The 18,801-nt window shown below is 45.6% G+C and overlaps 1 protein-coding gene across 2 annotated transcripts in view; it reads left to right on the forward strand.

Annotated features, from left to right (window-relative positions):
• iqsec1a (IQ motif and Sec7 domain ArfGEF 1a) overlaps nt 1–18,801 on the forward strand; it is a 238,640-nt gene that overhangs the window by 7,396 nt on the left and 212,443 nt on the right. The window contains exon 3 of one of the 2 annotated variants that reach the window (XM_067447006.1): nt 14,338–14,439. The exons of the other annotated variant lie outside the window; for it this stretch is intronic. Within the exon in view, the coding sequence (XP_067303107.1) occupies nt 14,338–14,439 (102 nt within the window). The remainder of the gene's footprint in view (nt 1–14,337; nt 14,440–18,801) is intronic. 2 annotated transcript variants of the gene reach the window in all.

Consider the following 18,801-nt stretch of genomic DNA (forward strand, 5'->3'; position numbering starts at 1 on the left):
GTAAAATAAATGGTTTTTAACCGTAATAATTACATTATAAACCTTTAAATTATATGGTGCTGTCCCGTAAAACCTAAAACGTAACTGCCGTATTTTTTACGGTAAAGTTCTGGCAACCACAGCTGCCGGTTTTTTACCGTAAATTTTATGGGGAAAAACTGTTGTTTTTACGGGAAAACGCTGGCAGCTGCCGTTACCAGAGAATTATGAAACTATGCACACTATGAAATTCAAAATTAGGCGTGGTTAGAGGAGGCACTGTTTTTTTTTATTTTTGTTTTTTTTACATAAATATAAATATAAAACCAGTAAGTATTACATAAAAATGTAAAGACTAAAAGAAAAAAGGAAACAAAAAGCATAAGATTTATGTATTTATATTGCATATAAATTTTCAATGGATTTGGATTTTTTTTACATAAACAAAATAATAAACTTAATGCGATTCACATTTCTAAGTATACACAGATTAAACGATTATACACAGATTACGATTTGTGTAATTGTATTAATAAACTGAATGTGATTGATATATGCCAGTTATACGTAAAATTAAACAGGATGGAAAAGCACACCAAAAAATGCTCATGTAAAATCAACACTTCCCGGTGTTCATGTGTGTGCTCACTACTGAGTTAAAGTACCATTGAAGCAGTGTTGATGTTATTGAGATAATTAAGTGATGATTGAGCATTAATGATGAACACCTGATGATAACCATGATGGTGAACAGTGTTTTCTTTAGTTGGGCTCTTGACCCTTATCTCTTTCACATTAGTTTTCTGGCTGCTTTAACTGTGTTTGTAAAGCACTTTTGTTATAGCATGGAAAGCCAAGAAAGAACCATGGCCAGGTGATTTGGCTCTTTAATGATGATGATATAATCGTCATGTAGTGGTTGAATCACTGAGCTCATTCAGATTCTAATAATGTTGTTATAAAGGTGATGTTCTGTATGTGAAATAGTAGCCATGTGGTTTGCAGTATGATATCCAATATGATTGTTGTAATCAAACAATATGCAGGTTTATAAAAAAAGTTTTAAACTACAGCATAATTTAGACACACACAGACATCAAGAATCAGTGTATGTATCTCTACAATGGTGACAAGCAAAAAAAAAAATTCAGATAAACATCTACTCTTAACATGAAACAAGCTACTATAAAACGTCACAAGAAAACCAGCAAAAGTAAAAAACAAAGTTGTAAGAATCAAAGAAAATTTGTCAATTCAGATGGATAATTTATTCATGCCGCAATGCATGCTGGGACCCATGGGAGAGTTTTGATTGGTGGTACCCAGCATGCACTGCAGCATGAAGCTTTTCATTGATTGTCACTATTGTTGAGATTTTTACACTGATTCTTGATATCTGTTTGATTGCCATATAATTGTCATAGATTAAAACCTTTTGCACACTTTTTTATTTTATTAGCTCTGCATATTATTAGATTGCCACAACAATGAATGAAACATGATGAAACTCATGCTGTAGAACGAAATTGCTAGGCCACTATTATGAATAAAACAAAATTAACACACATAACAAGGACCTTAGACTCTGAAAAAGATCAGTGATCACTAGATGATGATTATAGCATCATGAACAAAGAGCCAAATCACCCCACCATGTTTTTACTTTGCTTTCCATGCCATAACAATAGTGCTTTATAAACACAGTTAAAGCAGCCAGAAAACTAATGTTGGAGAGTCAAGGGTCAAGAGCCCAACTAAAGCAAACACTGCTCACCATCATGGTGACTTCAAAAAAACCTATTATTTTCATTAAAACATAAATTACACAAATAAAGTCAGTCTGGTTAGTAATGTGTGAAGCTGGTAATGCTGTTTGTGGAGTTGTTTAATCCTCTGCTGAGATCTTCAGAGATTTAATGTCTTCTTTTATCTTCAGTTGATTTCATCTAAAGCTGTGGCTGAAGTCAGTTGTAGTTCTCGTGTTTCTCTTTCCTTCAGTGATTCTGATTGTCATCATCAGGTGTTCATCATTAATGTTCAACCGGCTCTTAATTATCTCATTAATGTCAACACTGGTTGAATAGTACTTTAACTCAGTAGTGAGCTTCTCATCTGAGAATCTTACCTGTTTCATTTATGTTTGATTTACAAATAAGATTTTCATTAAGTTTATTAATTTGTTTGTCAAAATTACATAATCAAAATGCATGGAACATTTATATGCAATTCAAATACATATTTAGACATTTTTTTAAGTGCATAAACTTGTAAAATTACTTACATTTCTAAGAACAACTGACTAAAACATAAGTTTTTACAATATTTAGATATCAAATTAACAAAATTGTTTTTAAAGTATTACAGTAGTTCTCTGTTGTTGATACCAATATTTGTAGGTTTAACAAACAAATTTGTTTATAATCACATATTGTTGTAAATATAACACAATATTCTGTTTAACAGTTTACAAAAGTTCATTGTGATTTAAACAAAAAATATATGTTTTTGGGTTTCTAATAATATTCTGTTGGGATTTTACATTGTTTTTTTGTAAATGTTACAGGCATAAGGTTAGATCTATTACAGTTATTCACCGTATATAGTACGGAACCTGTGCTGTTTCCTACGGAAACTTTCTGTTTACCAAATAACAGTTTTTAACCGTAGAATATTGCAACCTTACACCGTTAAAATCACGGTCATTTTTTAGAGTGTAATTATATATTTAAGTACTGAGTAATAGTTATTAACAATATGTACTTACTATAGGGTTAGGGTTTGGTTTGCTTTAGGGTTAGTTGCGTGTAAATATGCATAATTTACTGTTATTACACATGTAACATATATGACCCTGGACCACAAAACCAGGCAAAATGGTCAAAAGTTGACATAAATGAGCTTTCCATACATGTGTGGTTTATTACACTGCAAAAAATGCTTCTCTTACTTAGTATTTTTGTCTTGTTTCTAGTCTAAATATCTAAAAAGTCTTACATTAAGAAACATTTACTAGATAAGTAAAAATTATTGTCTTGTTTTGGGAAAAAATAACTAAGAAAAATTAGGGGTAAGAAAAATAATCTTAATTCAAACACAAAACAAGATTATTTTTCTCACCCCATTGGCAGATTATTTATCTTATTTTAAACAAAAACTCTCTTCATTTTAAGTTATTTTTTCCCAAAACAAGACAAGTACTTTTGCTTGTCTAGTAAATACTTCTTGTTTTAATGATTTGTAGATGTTTGGACAAGAAACAAGCCAAAAATACTAAGAAAGAAAAGCATTATTTTGCAGTGTAGCGTAGGACAATATTTGGCCAAGATACGACTATTTGAAAATCTAAATAAAAACTAATCTAAATATTGAGAAAATCTTTAAAGTTGTCCAAATGAAGTCCTTAGCAATGCATATTACTACTACTAATATATTTCTGATATATTTACAGAGGAAATGTACAAAATATCTTCATGGAACATGATCTTAATATCCTGATGAATTTTGGCATAAAAGAGAAATGTATCATTTTGACCCGGTCAATGTATAGTTGGCTATTGCCACAGATATACCGGAGTGACGCAGGACTGGTGAAGTGCTCCAGGGTCACACATGTAACAAGGACACTGTAAAATGAAGTGTTGCCGAATAATGTTATTCCTTGAACCATAAACCAATGCTTGCTGAGCTGGCGGCGGCGGGCGGTCACATGACCCAGCTCTTCATTCAGCTGCTGAGTCAGGACACTGATCACATGCAGGAGCTCTTCTGCCAAGCCCATATTCATCCGGAAACATCCGATTGGTTGACATCTGCCTTTTCTATTTAAGAAAAAACATGCCCTTTGTTTGCATATTCATTACTGTACACGGCTGGCCTTGATAAAGTTCTTATAAACGGTCTATTTGAGCTTCTTCACTCTCCGAAATAAAGGTACAGTGGAGGAGGTACAAATTGGCGTTTTGGGGAACAAAACCTATAACGGTACCTTTAAAGGTACACAATTGGTCCTTAGGGTTCAGTTATACCATTGTGTTCCTCAGAGTTTGGCTCCAGCCCTGAATATAGCAGATCTTAGTGAGAATTAACAGCTTTAGATGCTGATGTTTTATTGAAAATGGTCACCATTATGGAGATCAGTGTTTCCTTTAGTTGGGCCGTTTGACTTGGATTTTAAGAAAGTTTGTGTTTTTTTTAAAAGTGTAAGCAAAACTTATTTGTTCAAAACAAAAGAAGCCATGAACAAACTGTATCAGGAAGAATAATGTTTTACTGAATATTACGCCCCGCGGTCTAGGGGAAGGAAACAGGTGTTAATCGGGCATAATAATAATAAAATGGGTTGTGGTTTTGGAATCCCAGCCCTGAATCACTCCGGTCGATAATCAAACATACCAAACACTATAAGTAAATATGAATTTATTAAATGAACATACATAAAAGGGCGAGCATCTCGTCAGGGTGTCCAAAGGCCAACATAACAAACAAAACAAACCTGAAAAAGAAAGATACACTAAATACCCTAATTAAAGCAAAAGAAAATACATTTTACTAACCTATCTACCTAACATAAACAGAACCCAAACAAGTTTCAAAATAAAAAGCAGAACACCCCTACGCTCTTGTAATAGTTTTTGTTTACATGCCCAAAGAATCAAATAACACGACTAGACATTGATCATCGGCCGGAGGAGGGATCCAGGAGCTCTCAACCCGGTCGCGGCCGAACCAACAATGAGCTCCCCGTCGAGTGCGGACGGCATTCTTTTATCATCCACTCTTCAGCCGGATAACCAATAACGATCCTCCACCCGATCATTGATAGACCTATCAGAGAAAAGCTAGAGAAGAGGAAAGGAGAGAAGGAAAACACGGCACGGCAATACAAGTGCAAGACACAGGTCGTAACACTAAACTCACTGAATAAAAATGTTAATAAATAATATTCACCAATAATACTTTCTTGCCACAGACTTTCTGAATTTTGCTTTTTAAAGGCATTATAAGGGGGAAAGTTCAGACGCACACAGATATCAATAATCAGCATATGAATCTCAACAATGGTGGCATACTTAATGCTGCAATGCATGCTGGGAGCCGTGAGGTTTATACTGCGGTGGCTTATCATGGGTTGGAGCTAAACTCTGGAGGACATCAAATCTCTTGGACCGAACTTGCCACCCCTGATTTAGGGGTACAGAAATGTACCCTTAAGGGTACAGACCCAGTGACACCAACTTGTACCTTAAAAGGAACCATTTTGTACTCTTTTTTTTTTTTTTTTTTACAGAAGCTATAGGCCTAGAGAAGAAGAAAATACGGAAGTAACTATAATTAGCATCCATGGACAAACGTTGCTCTCAATCGCTCTGTGTAAAGTCAGGTGCATTCTGATCGGCTGTGGTGTTTTTTATTTCGCTCTTCAGCTGGAGAGAATCGCTCTTTGTCCATCATTTGGCATTTGGAAATAATGTCAAGTTACAGTAGTGTAAATGTACCGGTGTGCCGGTGGAGAAGTCTCGAACCCGTCAGTTATTCACCACAGAAAGTGAAAACTGCCACTGCATTAATGAACCGTTAAAGTCTCTCTGAGACAACGAGAGACGCAGCCATCTACTTTAATTCTCTTAATATTTCTCTTGTGGCCCATAAATTAGAAGAGACGTTTTTCATGTTAAACAAGTTGTTTTAGAAATAAAGCTGCTTTTAATTTTCATTGATGATACTGCAGTGTTGGGACGTTAATCATTTTCAGGGAGGAGTAAGCTAATCGATCTACTCTTTTATTATCCTCGCAGTGTGTCAGCTGTACTGCCTTACCCTAATGATAATTTAATACATAAACTGGAAACGCTAAATCCTCTTCCTGTTCACTGGCTAATGTTTAAGTCTTGTGATTGTTCCCTTCATGTCATCTTGTCATGTGGTTCCTTTGGTTCATGTGTTTCGGTTCATTGTTTTTATTTGCTTTCAGGTCTGTTTTTTTTTTTTTTTGAGTCATTAGTCTGTCTCTCTCTGTGTGTGTGTGTGTGTGTGTGTGTGTGTGTGTGTGTGTGTGTGTGTGTGTGTGTGTGTGTGTGTGTGTGCTTGTTTTTGTGACATATCAGGACAAAAATGTGTATAATGACATGTGTATGACATAGGTGTTACAGAAAAGGGTGACATATGAGGACATTACCCATGTCCCCACTTTTCAAAATGCTTATAAATCAGACAGGATGAGTTTTTTTGAAAAAGTAAAAATGCAGAATGTTTCCTGTGATGGGTAGGTTTAGGGGTAGTGTGTGTGTGTGTGTGTGATGGGTAGGTTTAGGGGCAGGGGCAGTGTAAGGGGATAGAAAATACGGTTCGTACGGTATAAAAACCATTATGCCTATGGAATGTCCCCACAATTCACAAAAACAAACGTGTGTGTGTGTGTGCAGCTTTGTATGTCTCAACCTGCCGTCAGTGAGTCTCTTGTTTGTCAAGTCTGTGTTTATGTTCTGTGGGATAATAAACTCGGCCACAGTGGATTATTGTGAGACGCCTACAGTAAGACCGTCCTGACAGCAGGTTGGCGCAGTATTTGGGTCAATGACGTGATGCCTAAATTTTCTGTCAGATTTATTTTTCAGTTAAAAACTGTTTTAAATGCATAAAAAGATACTAAATGTAGTACCTCTCCCATGTATGTACTCACTTTAATTTTTCAGTTATTTGTAATTTTTCTGTTATTTAAAGAGTCAAAATATCCTGTGGTGTGACCGTCTGGACCTAAAAAAAAACAATGAATATTAAGTTATTTGTACAAATATATATTTTTATTATAAATTTCATAGTGACCTTTTGTGGGAACCTAGCTTGTTATTTTAAGTGGTCAAATCTATGTCTGTACATTTTGAGTGAATTAAAAAATATCATGCGGTGTGACGACTGCCGAGTGTTTTCCATGATAGATATATGTTCTAGATTGGCAGGCTTTGTGCTTTTATACTCATTTGATGGTAAAGTACTTTATTTTAGTATTTTTTGGAATAGATTTTATCCAATTTGGGTAATTTACAAACGTTTCAGATGGTTTATTTTTTACCTTTTTTGTACAGTATGAGAAAAAAAATATTTAGAGCATTAATTTCATTTTAGTAACTATGCATTTATTAGTAATTATTTATTTATTTATTTATTTATTTATTACTATTTACATCTATTTTAACAGATGCCACTGCCAAACAAAGAAAAAAAACACTCACCATAGGCAGTGTGTGAACTCTGACCCTGCAGCTAGAGCAGAGTATCTTGCCAGGAGAAGAGGAAGGTGTGTTAAAAAAATCAGCAGCATAATGATGGTCAAGTTTACAGTTTTTCTGTCGCTTTGGTGCATTTCTCGAATCAAACTCACAATTTGCAAAACAGAAAGTGCATTTCTCAAAACAATTTGAACAAATAGCCAAACTGTCACATGCCTGTCCTGTCTTGTGTGCACATGTGGGTTTTGTCATTCTGAGCATGTGCTCATGTAATTTTCTGATCCCTCCCCCCTTGTTTTATTTTGTTGTAAATAAATTATCAATTCTGCACTTGAGTCCTCGCACCATTTTCTTTGTGTTCCCGACCGTGACATTAGGATACGACCATCTGAGGACTCAGCAGAATGGGGATCTTCCTATTCCCATCTCCCTGCCCTTCCGCTGCTTCAGGAGAAGGTCAACACAGCAGACTCCTTTCCCTCCGGCAGGACGGAGCTAGCATAAAGGAGTTTGCTTACCTGTTCCTGTTTGCAGCGGAGGGGCTCAACATCAGTCAGGCAGAGCCTTAATGAGTCAATCATCGCCCGGGGAGGAGGAAGAATGGCTCCACATTCACCACCCACTCAGTGGTCCCTGTACCGGTGGATCGTGTTCCGGTGGACTCCGTGTTCCTGTGAACCCTGTTCCGGTGGTCTTGAAACGGAGGAGGAGAAGGAAAGCTCCTTCCATGCCTGTTCCAGTGGTCCCAGTCCCAGTGGTCCCCATGCCGGTGGATCGTGTGCCAGTGGATTGTGTTCCGGTGGACCGTGTTCCGGTGGTCCCAGTGCCGGTGGATCATATTCCAGTGGTCCCAGTACCGGTGGACTCTTTTCCAGTGGACACTGCTGGACGCCCTGCTCGGCCTGCGCCACTGAGACGTCCTGCTCGGCCTGCGCCACTGAGACGCCCTGCTCTGCCTGCGCCACTGAGACGCCCTGCTCTGCCTGCGCCACTGAGGCGTCCTGCTCGGCCTGCGCCACTGAGGCGTCCTGCTCGGCCTGCGCCACTGAGGCGTCCTGCTCGGCCTGCGCCACTGAGGCGTCCTGCTCTGCCTGCGCCACTGAGGCGTCCTGCTCGGCCTGCGCCACTGAGGCGTCCTGCTCTGCCTGCGCCACTGAGACGCCCTGCTCTGCCTGCGCCACTGAGACGCCCTGCTCTGCCTGCGCCACTGAGGCGTCCTGCTCGGCCTGCGCCACTGAGACGCCCTGCTCTGCCTGAGCCACTGAGGCGTCCTGCTCGGCCTGCGCCACTGAGGCGTCCTGCTCGGCCTGAGCCACTGAGGCGTCCTGCTCGGCCTGCGCCACTGAGGCGTCCTGCTCGGCCTGCGCCACTGAGACGCCCTGCTCTGCCTGCGCCACTGAGGCATCCTGCTCGGCCTGAGCCACTGAGGCGTCCTGCTCGGCCTGCGCCACTGAGGCGTCCTGCTCTGCCTGCGCCACTGAGACGCCCTGCTCTGCCTGCGCCACTGAGACGCCCTGCTCTGCCTGCGCCACTGAGGCGTCCTGCTCGGCCTGCGCCACTGAGACGCCCTGCTCTGCCTGAGCCACTGAGGCGTCCTGCTCGGCCTGCGCCACTGAGGCGTCCTGCTCGGCCTGAGCCACTGAGGCGTCCTGCTCGGCCTGCGCCACTGAGGCGTCCTGCTCGGCCTGCGCCACTGAGACGCCCTGCTCTGCCTGCGCCACTGAGGCGTCCTGCTCGGCCTGAGCCACTGAGGCGTCCTGCTCTGCCTGCGCCACTGAGACGCCCTGCTCTGCCTGCGCCACTGAGACGCCCTGCTCGGCCTGCGCCACTGAGACGCCCTGCTCTGCCTGCGCCACTGAGACGCCCTGCTCTGCCTGCGCCACTGAGACGCCCTGCTCTGCCTGCGCCACTGAGACGCCCTGCTCGGCCTGCGCCACTGAGGCGTCCTGCTCTGCCTGCGCCACTGAGGCGTCCTGCTCGGCCTGCGCCACTGAGGCGTCCTGCTCTGCCTGCGCCACTGAGACGCCCTGCTCGGCCTGCGCCACTGAGACGCCCTGCTCGGCCTGCGCCACTGAGGCGTCCTGCTCGGCCTGCGCCACTGAGACGCCCCGCTCGGCCTGCGCCACTGAGGCGTCCCGCTCTGCCTGCACCACTGAGACGCCCCGCTCTGCCCGAGCCACTGAGGCGTCCCGCTCTGCCCGAGCCACTGAGACGCCCTGCTCTGCCTGAGCCACTGAGACGCCCTGCTCGGCCTGCGCCACTGAGGCGTCCTGCTCGGCCTGCGCCACTGAGGCGTCCCGCTCTGCCTGAGCCACTGAGGCGTCCTGCTCTGCCTGCGCCACTGAGACGCCCTGCTCTGCCTGCACCACTGAGACGCCCTGCTCTGCCTGCGCCACTGAGGCGTCCTGCTCTGCCTGCGCCACTGAGACGCCCTGCTCTGCCTGCGCCACTGAGACGCCCTGCTCTGCCTGCGCCACTGAGACGCCCTGCTCTGCCTGCGCCACTGAGACGCCCTGCTCTGCCTGCGCCACTGAGACGCCCTGCTCTGCCTGCGCCACTGAGACGCCCTGCTCTGCCTGCGCCACTGAGACGCCCTGCTCTGCCTGCGCCACTGAGACGCCCTGCTCTGCCTGCGCCACTGAGACGCCCTGCTCTGCCTGCGCCACTGAGACGCCCTGCTCGGCCTGCGCCACTGAGGCGTCCTGCTCGGCCTGCGCCACTGAGGCGTCCTGCTCGGCCTGCGCCACTGAGACGCCCTGCTCTGCCTGAGCCACTGAGACGCCCTGCTCGGCCTGAGCCACTGAGACGCCCTGCTCTGCCTGAGCCACTGAGGCGTCCTGCTCGGCCTGCGCCACTGAGGCGTCCTGCTCGGCCTGCGCCACTGAGGCGTCCTGCTCGGCCTGCGCCACTGAGGCGCCCTGCTCGGCCTGCGCCACTGAGGCGCCCTGCTCTGCCTGCGCCACTGAGACGCCCTGCTCTGCCTGAGCCACTGAGGCGCCCTGCTCTGCCTGAGCCACTGAGGCGTCCTGCTCGGCCTGCGCCACTGAGGCGTCCTGCTCTGCCTGCGCCACTGAGACGCCCTGCTCTGCCTGCGCCACTGAGGCGTCCTGCTCGGCCTGCGCCACTGAGACGCCCTGCTCTGCCTGCGCCACTGAGGCGTCCTGCTCTGCCTGCGCCACTGAGACGCCCTGCTCTGCCTGAGCCACTGAGGCGTCCTTCTCGGCCTGCGCCACTGAGACGCCCTGCTCTGCCTGCGCCACTGAGACGCCCTGCTCTGCCTGCGCCACTGAGACGCCCTGCTCTGCCTGAGCCACTGAGGCGCCCTGCTCTGCCTGCGCCACTGAGGCATCCTGCTCTGCCTGAGCCACTGAGGCGTCCTGCTCGGCCTGAGCCACTGAGGCGTCCTGCTCTGCCTGCGCCACTGAGGCGTCCTGCTCTGCCTGCGCCACTGAGACGCCCTGCTCTGCCTGCGCCACTGAGGCGTCCTGCTCGGCCTGCGCCACTGAGGCGTCCTGCTCGGCCTGCGCCACTGAGGCGTCCTGCTCGGCCTGCGCCACTGAGGCGTCCTGCTCGGCCTGCGCCACTGAGGCGTCCTGCTCGGCCTGAGCCACTGAGGCGTCCTGCTCGGCCTGCGCCACTGAGGCGTCCTGCTCGGCCTGCGCCACTGAGGCGTCCTGCTCTGCCTGCGCCACTGAGACGCCCTGCTCTGCCTGCGCCACTGAGGCGTCCTGCTCGGCCTGCGCCACTGAGGCGTCCTGCTCGGCCTGCGCCACTGAGGCGTCCTGCTCGGCCTGAGCCACTGAGGCGTCCTGCTCGGCCTGCGCCACTGAGGCGTCCTGCTCGGCCTGAGCCACTGAGGCGTCCTGCTCGGCCTGCGCCACTGAGGCGTCCTGCTCGGCCTGCGCCACTGAGACGCCCTGCTCTGCCTGCGCCACTGAGGCGTCCTGCTCGGCCTGAGCCACTGAGGCGTCCTGCTCTGCCTGAGCCACTGAGGCGTCCTGCTCTGCCTGAGCCACTGAGGCGTCCTGCTCTGCCTGAGCCACTGAGGCGTCCTGCTCTGCCTGCGCCACTGAGGCGTCCTGCTCTGCCTGCGCCACTGAGGCGTCCTGCTCTGCCTGCGCCACTGAGGCGTCCTGCTCTGCCTGAGCCACTGAGGCGTCCTGCTCTGCCTGAGCCACTGAGGCGTCCTGCTCTGCCTGAGCCACTGAGGCGTCCTGCTCTGCCTGAGCCACTGAGGCGTCCTGCTCTGCCTGAGCCACTGAGGCGTCCTGCTCTGCCTGAGCCACTGAGGCGTCCTGCTCTGCCTGAGCCACTGAGGCGTCCTGCTCTGCCTGAGCCACTGAGGCGTCCTGCTCTGCCTGAGCCACTGAGGCGTCCTGCTCTGCCTGAGCCACTGAGGCGTCCTGCTCTGCCTGAGCCACTGAGGCGTCCTGCTCTGCCTGCGCCACTGAGGATAATAGACTGACACAGGCAGACTGGATCGCGCACCGGCGATAATAGACTGCCCTTACGAAACAAAAATATATTGCAGTATATTGGAAAATTTCATGCAATACATTAGGCAATATATTCACATATATGGGAATTCATATTTATATTTTTCAATATATTGCAATATATTGAAAGCGGCAATCATTTGTATATTTTGCAATATATATATTATACTGTAATACCATCAATATATTATTCCATATATTTACAATATATTAAAATATATTTTGAGTAATATATTGGTAAAAATATTTTCCTTTCGTAAGGGTGACACAGGCAGGCTGGATCGCGCATCGGCGAGAATAGACTGACACAGGCAGGCTGGTAAAGCAGGGACCGCAGTGGACAGGATGGTCAGGCAGAGAACGGAAACCTCCACAGGCGGGTACAGGAAACGGAGAACACCGTCTAGGGAGAACAGAGAGCAGAGAGCAGAAAACCAGACCGGGAGAGTGTCTGCAACGAACTGACAAACAGGACACGCAAGCACACACGTTAAATAGAGCGCTAATGACACACAGCTGATGCTGATAAAAATCAGCGCTCAACCTAACCACGCCTCACAACAAACACACGAGGGCAAGTCGATGAACCCATGAACTGTGACAAAGACAATGGAAAGATTTAAATTTACACTTACTGTTTGTACTATATTTTATTGACAGAACATGTCATTGAGATACAGAAATGAAAAGACAGCACTGAATAGCACACAAAAAAACATAAAGAAGAAATGTGAACATAGGAAAAACTGTACATGCGGTGCTGTAGAATATACACCTGCTAGTTGATGTTTCCATGAAAACCCAAGTGTGGCAAAAAACGCTGCACAACGAGAAGAGGTGACCGGAGCCTGAGGACGATTGTGGAGAAGGACTGATTCCAGACCTTGGGGGACCTGCGGAAGCAGTGGACTGAGTCTGGAGTAGAAACATCCAGAGCCACCGTGCACAGGCGTGTGCAGGAAAAGGGCTACAGGTGCCGCATTCCCCAGGTCAAGACACTTTTGGACTACAGAGAAGCAGCACTGGACTGTTGCTCAGTGGTCCAAAGTACTTTTTTCAGATGAAAGCAAATTTTGTATGTCATTCGGAAATCAAGGTGCCAGAGTCTGGAGGAAGACTGGGGAGAAGGAAATGCCCAAATGCCTGAAGTCCAGTGTCGAGTACCCATAGTCAGTGATGGTCTGGGGTGCCATGTCAGCTGCTGGTGTTGGTCCACTGTGTTTTATCAAGGGCAGGGTCAATGCAGCTCGCTATCAGGAGGTTTTGGAGCACTTCATGCTTCCATCTGCTGAAAAGCTTTATGGAGATGAAGATTTCGTTTTTCAGCACGATCTGGCACCTGCTCACAGTGCCAAAACCACTGGTAAATGGTTTACTGACCATGGTATTACTGTGCTCAATTGGCCTGCCAACTCTCCTGACCTGAACCCCATAGAGAATCTGTGGGATATTGTGAAGAGAAAGTTGAGAGACGCAAGACCCAACACTGGATGAGCTTAAGGCCGCTATCGAAGCATCCTGGGCCTCCAGAACACCTCAGCAGTGCCACAGGCTGATCGCCTCCAGGCCACGCCGCACTGAAGCAGTCATTTCTGCAAAAGGATTCCCAGCCAAGTATTGAGTGCAGAACTGAACATAATTATTTGAAGGTTGACTTTTTTTGTATTAAAAACACTTCTTTTATTGGTCGGATGAAATATGCTCATTTATTGAGACAGGAATTTTGGGTTTTCATGAGCTGTGTGCCAAAATCATCAGTATTAAAACAATAAAAGACCTGAAATATTTCAGTTGGTGTGCAATGAATCTAAAATATATGAAAGTTTAATTTTTATCATTACATTATAGAAAATAATGAACTTTATCACAATATGCTAATATTTTGAGAAGGACCTGTGTGTGTATATATATATATATATATATATATATATATATATATATATATATATATATATATATATATATATATATATATATATATATATATATTATGTATATAATATATATGTCTCCAAAGTGGAGCGCGGCACGACAGAAGTGTTGCTCAGACGAGTGGATCTGCACCTTGAGAGCAGTGTTTATGGCCGTGTGTTTGCTCTCCCAGGATGGATTGATTGGGCCAGACTAAATTACGCAAAATCAGTGAGTTATTTACCGTGGCTATAGTGTAGGGGTAAGAGACGCATGGCATCAAGTTTAGATGCAAATTGATCAGAGGTTTGAATCCGCCTTTTGCCGAACTCACTCTACTCCCTTTCCCATCACATATAAGATCGGAGAGGCGTTTATTTTAAATAAAAATTGAGAAAACATGAGAAAAGTGGAAATAAACATGTTAAATAATGTGTTTATCGGTTGGCGGTAGGTAAACAGACATGTACTGAATTAGAGACGATAAAATTGAGTGGGTCCAATATCATTGGTGATAAAAAGTGTGTTGGTCTTGTCCTAGGTCCTGACGCCCGTGCTTCTATTGTACATTATGTCCATAATAATCCACAAGGCATTTGATTTGGATGCATCACATTTGGTGACAGCCGTTGTCCCGCTCCTCATCCACATTTATCTGATCGGCTTGGACATTCTGCTATAAACTAGTATTGTGATGTGAATGTGTGTGTGTGCTGTATCTGCAGAAGACACACTTCTCATCCTGTGGGCATGACAAACGCTCCTAACATCCTCAGATCGGCCCTATGCAGGAGAACCGGGCCCAGCCCTCAGTGGACCACCACAGGGTACAGCCAACTCTCATCTTATTTACACTCACTAGGGTTTCATTTTCCCTGCAGATGGCAGTATTTTATAGCAAATAAAACACTGTAATTATCAATTTACAGTGCATCAATTCATCTGTATTCCTTAATAGTATATTATAGCTTCCACATCATACAGAACTAACATCTACAGTTCATTAGGCACTTTATTAAATAAACATCTGTCGAAACACCCACAGAATGATATTTTCTGTTTATAATAGCAGTATTAATGAACAGCATGAGAGTGAAGTTTGAAAGAGAGTAAACTAGTGAAGCATCAGCTGTATTCACTTCATGCTGAGTGTGTAAGATCACAGTAGGTGTATACTTCATAAATCTGGTGAGAAACACAGAACATATGATAAGACATGCGATCAGTGACGATGGCTGTGATGGATGTGTTAGTGGTTTGCTGGTCATCTTGTAACTTTACTCAGAAATGTTCTCCATTTACTTTGACAGTGAGTTTATTGCTGTGAAAGAAACGATACTGTTAGTGTACTATAGCTAACTATTGTAGTGCATTCATTTCCTTTTAAAGGTTTGGCAGTATGCGAATGATACTCAGCAAAAATATGAGTGTACAGTCTTGTTCAAAATAATAGCAGTACAATGTGACTAACCAGAATAATCAAGGTTTTTAGTATATTTTTTTATTGCTACGTGGCAAACAAGTTACCAGTAGGTTCAGTAGATTGTCAGAAAACAAACGAGACCCAGCATTCATGATATGCACGCTCTTAAGGCTGTGCAATTGGGCAATTAGTTGAAAGGGGTGTGTTCAAAAAAATAGCAGTGTCTACCTTTGACTGTACAAACTCAAAACTATTTTGTACAAAAATTTTTTGTTCTGGGATTTAGCAATCCTGTGAATCACTAAACTAATATTTAGTTGTATGACCACAGTTTTTTAAAACTGCTTGACATCTGTGTGGCATGGAGTCAACCAACTTGTGGCACCTCTCAGCTGTTATTCCACTCCATGATTCTTTAACAACATTCCACAATTCATTCACATTTCTTTGTTTTGCTTCAGAAACAGCATTTTTGATATCACCCCACAAGTTCTCAATTGGATTAAGGTCTGGAGATTGGGCTGGCCACTCCATAACATTAATTTTGTTGGTTTGGAACCAAGACTTTGCCCGTTTACTAGTGTGTTTTGGGTCATTGTCTTGTTGAAACAACCGTTTCAAGGGCATGTCCTCTTCAGCATAGGGCAACATGACCTCTTCAAGTATTTTAACATATGCAAACTGATCCATGATCCCTGGTATGCGATAAATAGGCCCAACACCATAGTAGGAGAAACATGCCCATATCATGATGCTTGCACCTCCATGCTTCACTGTCTTCACTGTGTACTTGTGAGAACTCATCACTGGACTGCTGTTTTCCTCCTGGTCGGCAGGTGGCGCCTCTCACCAGACTCCTACTAAACACTAACACTCATTATGCCTGATATGTGACACCTGTGTTTTGCCCTATTTAAGTGGATGTGTGACATGCTGTTTTGTTCAGTCTTGAGCCTATGCTACCCGTTGTCAGCTGCAAGCTAAGTTTGTATTTACTCATGTCTTTTGGACCCTTGTGTCTGTTTTGTTTTTCTCTGTTTTTGGAAGCCAGGCTTCCTTTGTTGTGTTTCAATTTTCTTCAGTAAAGATTGTCTTTGTTTGAAGATCAACGACTCCTTGCTTTTGCCACCTCTGCCCTTGGATTCATTAACTTGGTACTTAGCTCAGTCAGTAAAGTCAGAGCCTTTGAACACTAGAGACCCGGGTTCGATCCCCACCTAGAACAGGCCCGTTACAGCAAGACTGAACCAGAAACATGAATCCAGCGGAGGAGGCTTCTCCACCTTCTAATGTGGATCGCATTCTGTCTGCAATAGCCGGGCAAGCTGCAGCCATCCAGCAACATGAGCAAATCCTTGCTGATATTCTTCAACGCTTAAGTCTTCAGCCTCCAACCACTTCATCTCAAGAGTCCCAGCAGTGGTAGCCTCCTTGTCAGAACCCAAACTACCAGCACCAGAACGATTTGATGGCAGTCCTGAGAAGTGTCGTGGCTTTGTCACCCAGTGCACCCTAGTATTTCAACTGCAACCTGGAAGCTTCCCCACAGAGAGCAGCAAGGTGGCCTACATCATCACCCTTCTCACTGGCAAGGCATTAGACTGGGCCTCAACTTTGTGGGATCAACGGTCACCATTAACTGCAAACAGCACCAACTTCATTTCTGAAATGAGGAGGGTCTTCCACCATCCAGCATGCACAGGAGATGTGGACTACCGTTTGCTTCGACTCTCTCAGGGCACTCGGAGTGTGGCGGAGTTTGCCATTGAGTTTCGTACCCTGGCTTCAGAGAGTGGATGGGACCAGCGAGCCTTGAAGGCCACATTCCACCAAGCCTTGTCTTCTGAACTCAAGGATGAGTTGGCATTTAGAGACCCTTCTCCTGATTTAGAATCCCTCATCGATGTAGCCATCCGAGTAGATCATCGTCTCCGAGAACGACAACAGGAACGACGCCGAGAGACTGGTTTGTATCGTCCTCAGGAATCCTCCAATACTGTTGAACCTCCCTGGAAACCCAATGATCTGGAGGAACCGATGCAGCTTGGTAGAACTAAACTAACCCAGACAGAAAGGGATCGCCGGATGAGGGAACGACGCTGTCTGTACTGTGGGAAGTCTGGCCATTTCCGATCCAACTGCCCTGAATTGTCGGGAAAAGCCAGTTCTCGTCCAGGAAAGGGGGAACTGGAGCGAGAGTAGATATCTTCCCCCATCCTGCAACCTCTGGAGTCACGGTTCAAGCCACCATCGTCCACAACAACCAGCATCACCAGCTTGGTGCTTTCATTGATTCTGGGGCTGCTGGGAACTTTTTGGATCTAGAGGTAGCCAAGCGCTTGGGAATTCCATTGGTGCTCCTCCGGAAACCTCTAACCATTACGGCGCTAGACGGCCGACCTCTGGGGTCAGGACAGGTCAGTCACTGCACTTCATTCCTTCAGTTTGAGATTGGGGGTCATAATGAACTAATGCAATTTTTTCTGATCCAGTCACCAGAACTCCCCTTAGTTCTTGGATTTCCATGGCTAAATTGTCACAACCCACATATTGACTGGTCCAGAGGTATAGTTAAAGGTTGGGGAACTAACTGTTGTATTTCTGCTCTTTCTTTTTGCCATTCTCCTGAGATACTGGAAGCATTCTCAGGGCCTTTGTCAACACTCTCTAGGAGGCCTGCCAATATCAAGTCTGCCATCACAAGTTTCCAAGTCCTTCATCCTGAGTCGTCTCAAGCTCCCCAGCCCACAGAGGTGCTAAAGCTTCCTATTACAAAAACTCTTAATACTGTGCCTCCTATGTCTCTCCCTAAACTGTCCAGAGTTCCTCCAGAGTATGCTGATCTCAGTGAAGTCTTCAGCAAGTCCCGAGCCACCTCCCTTCCTCCACACAGACCATATGATTGTGCTATAGACTTGGTTCCTGGCGCATGCCCACCACGGGGTAGACTTTACTCTCTCTCTGCCCCTGAGAGGGGTGCTATGGATAAGTACCTTAAGGAAGCCTTGGATAATGGTTTCATTCGTCCTTCGACCTCACCTGCTGGAGCAGGTTTTTTTTTTTGTTGAGAAGAAGGATGGTGACCTCAGGCCCTGCATCGACTACAGAGGTCTTAACCGCATCACCATTAAGAATCGTTACCCCCTGCCCCTGATGACTACCGCTTTTGAAATCCTGCAGGGTGCCAACATCTTCTCTAAGTTAGATCTCCGAAATGCCTACCATCTTGTCAGGATTCGAGAAGGTGACGAATGGAAGACGGCCTTCAACACCCCGACAGGCCACTATGAGTACCAGGTAATGCCCTTTGGCCTGGTCAATGCCCCAGCTGTCTTCCAGGCATTCATAAATGATGCCCTACGTGAGATGCTGAACAAGTTTGTTTTCGTCTACCTTGACGATATTCTGATTTTCTCAAGTAATTATCAGGAGCACGTTCAACATGTTCGACAGGTCCTGTCCCAGTTACTTAAACACAGCCTTTTCGTCAAGCTTGAGAAGAGTGAGTTCCATGTGTCTTCAGTCCCATTTCTGGGCTTCATCGTTTCCAAGGGCAGTCTCCAGATGGATCCTGGCAAGGTTCATGCAGTGCAGGAATGGCCTCAGCCTGGTTCTGTGAAGCAGGTACAACGCTTTCTTGGGTTTGCTAATTTTTATAGGAGGTTTATAAGAAACTTTAGCTCTGTTGCAGAACCTCTTTCCGCACTGACCAAGAAGTCTGCCCAGCCATTCACATGGACTGAGAAGGCCAACCAAGCTTTTAACA

Source organism: Pseudorasbora parva, chromosome 6, assembly GCF_024679245.1.
Source record: "Pseudorasbora parva isolate DD20220531a chromosome 6, ASM2467924v1, whole genome shotgun sequence".
NCBI classification, from domain to species: Eukaryota; Metazoa; Chordata; class Actinopteri; order Cypriniformes; family Gobionidae; genus Pseudorasbora; species Pseudorasbora parva.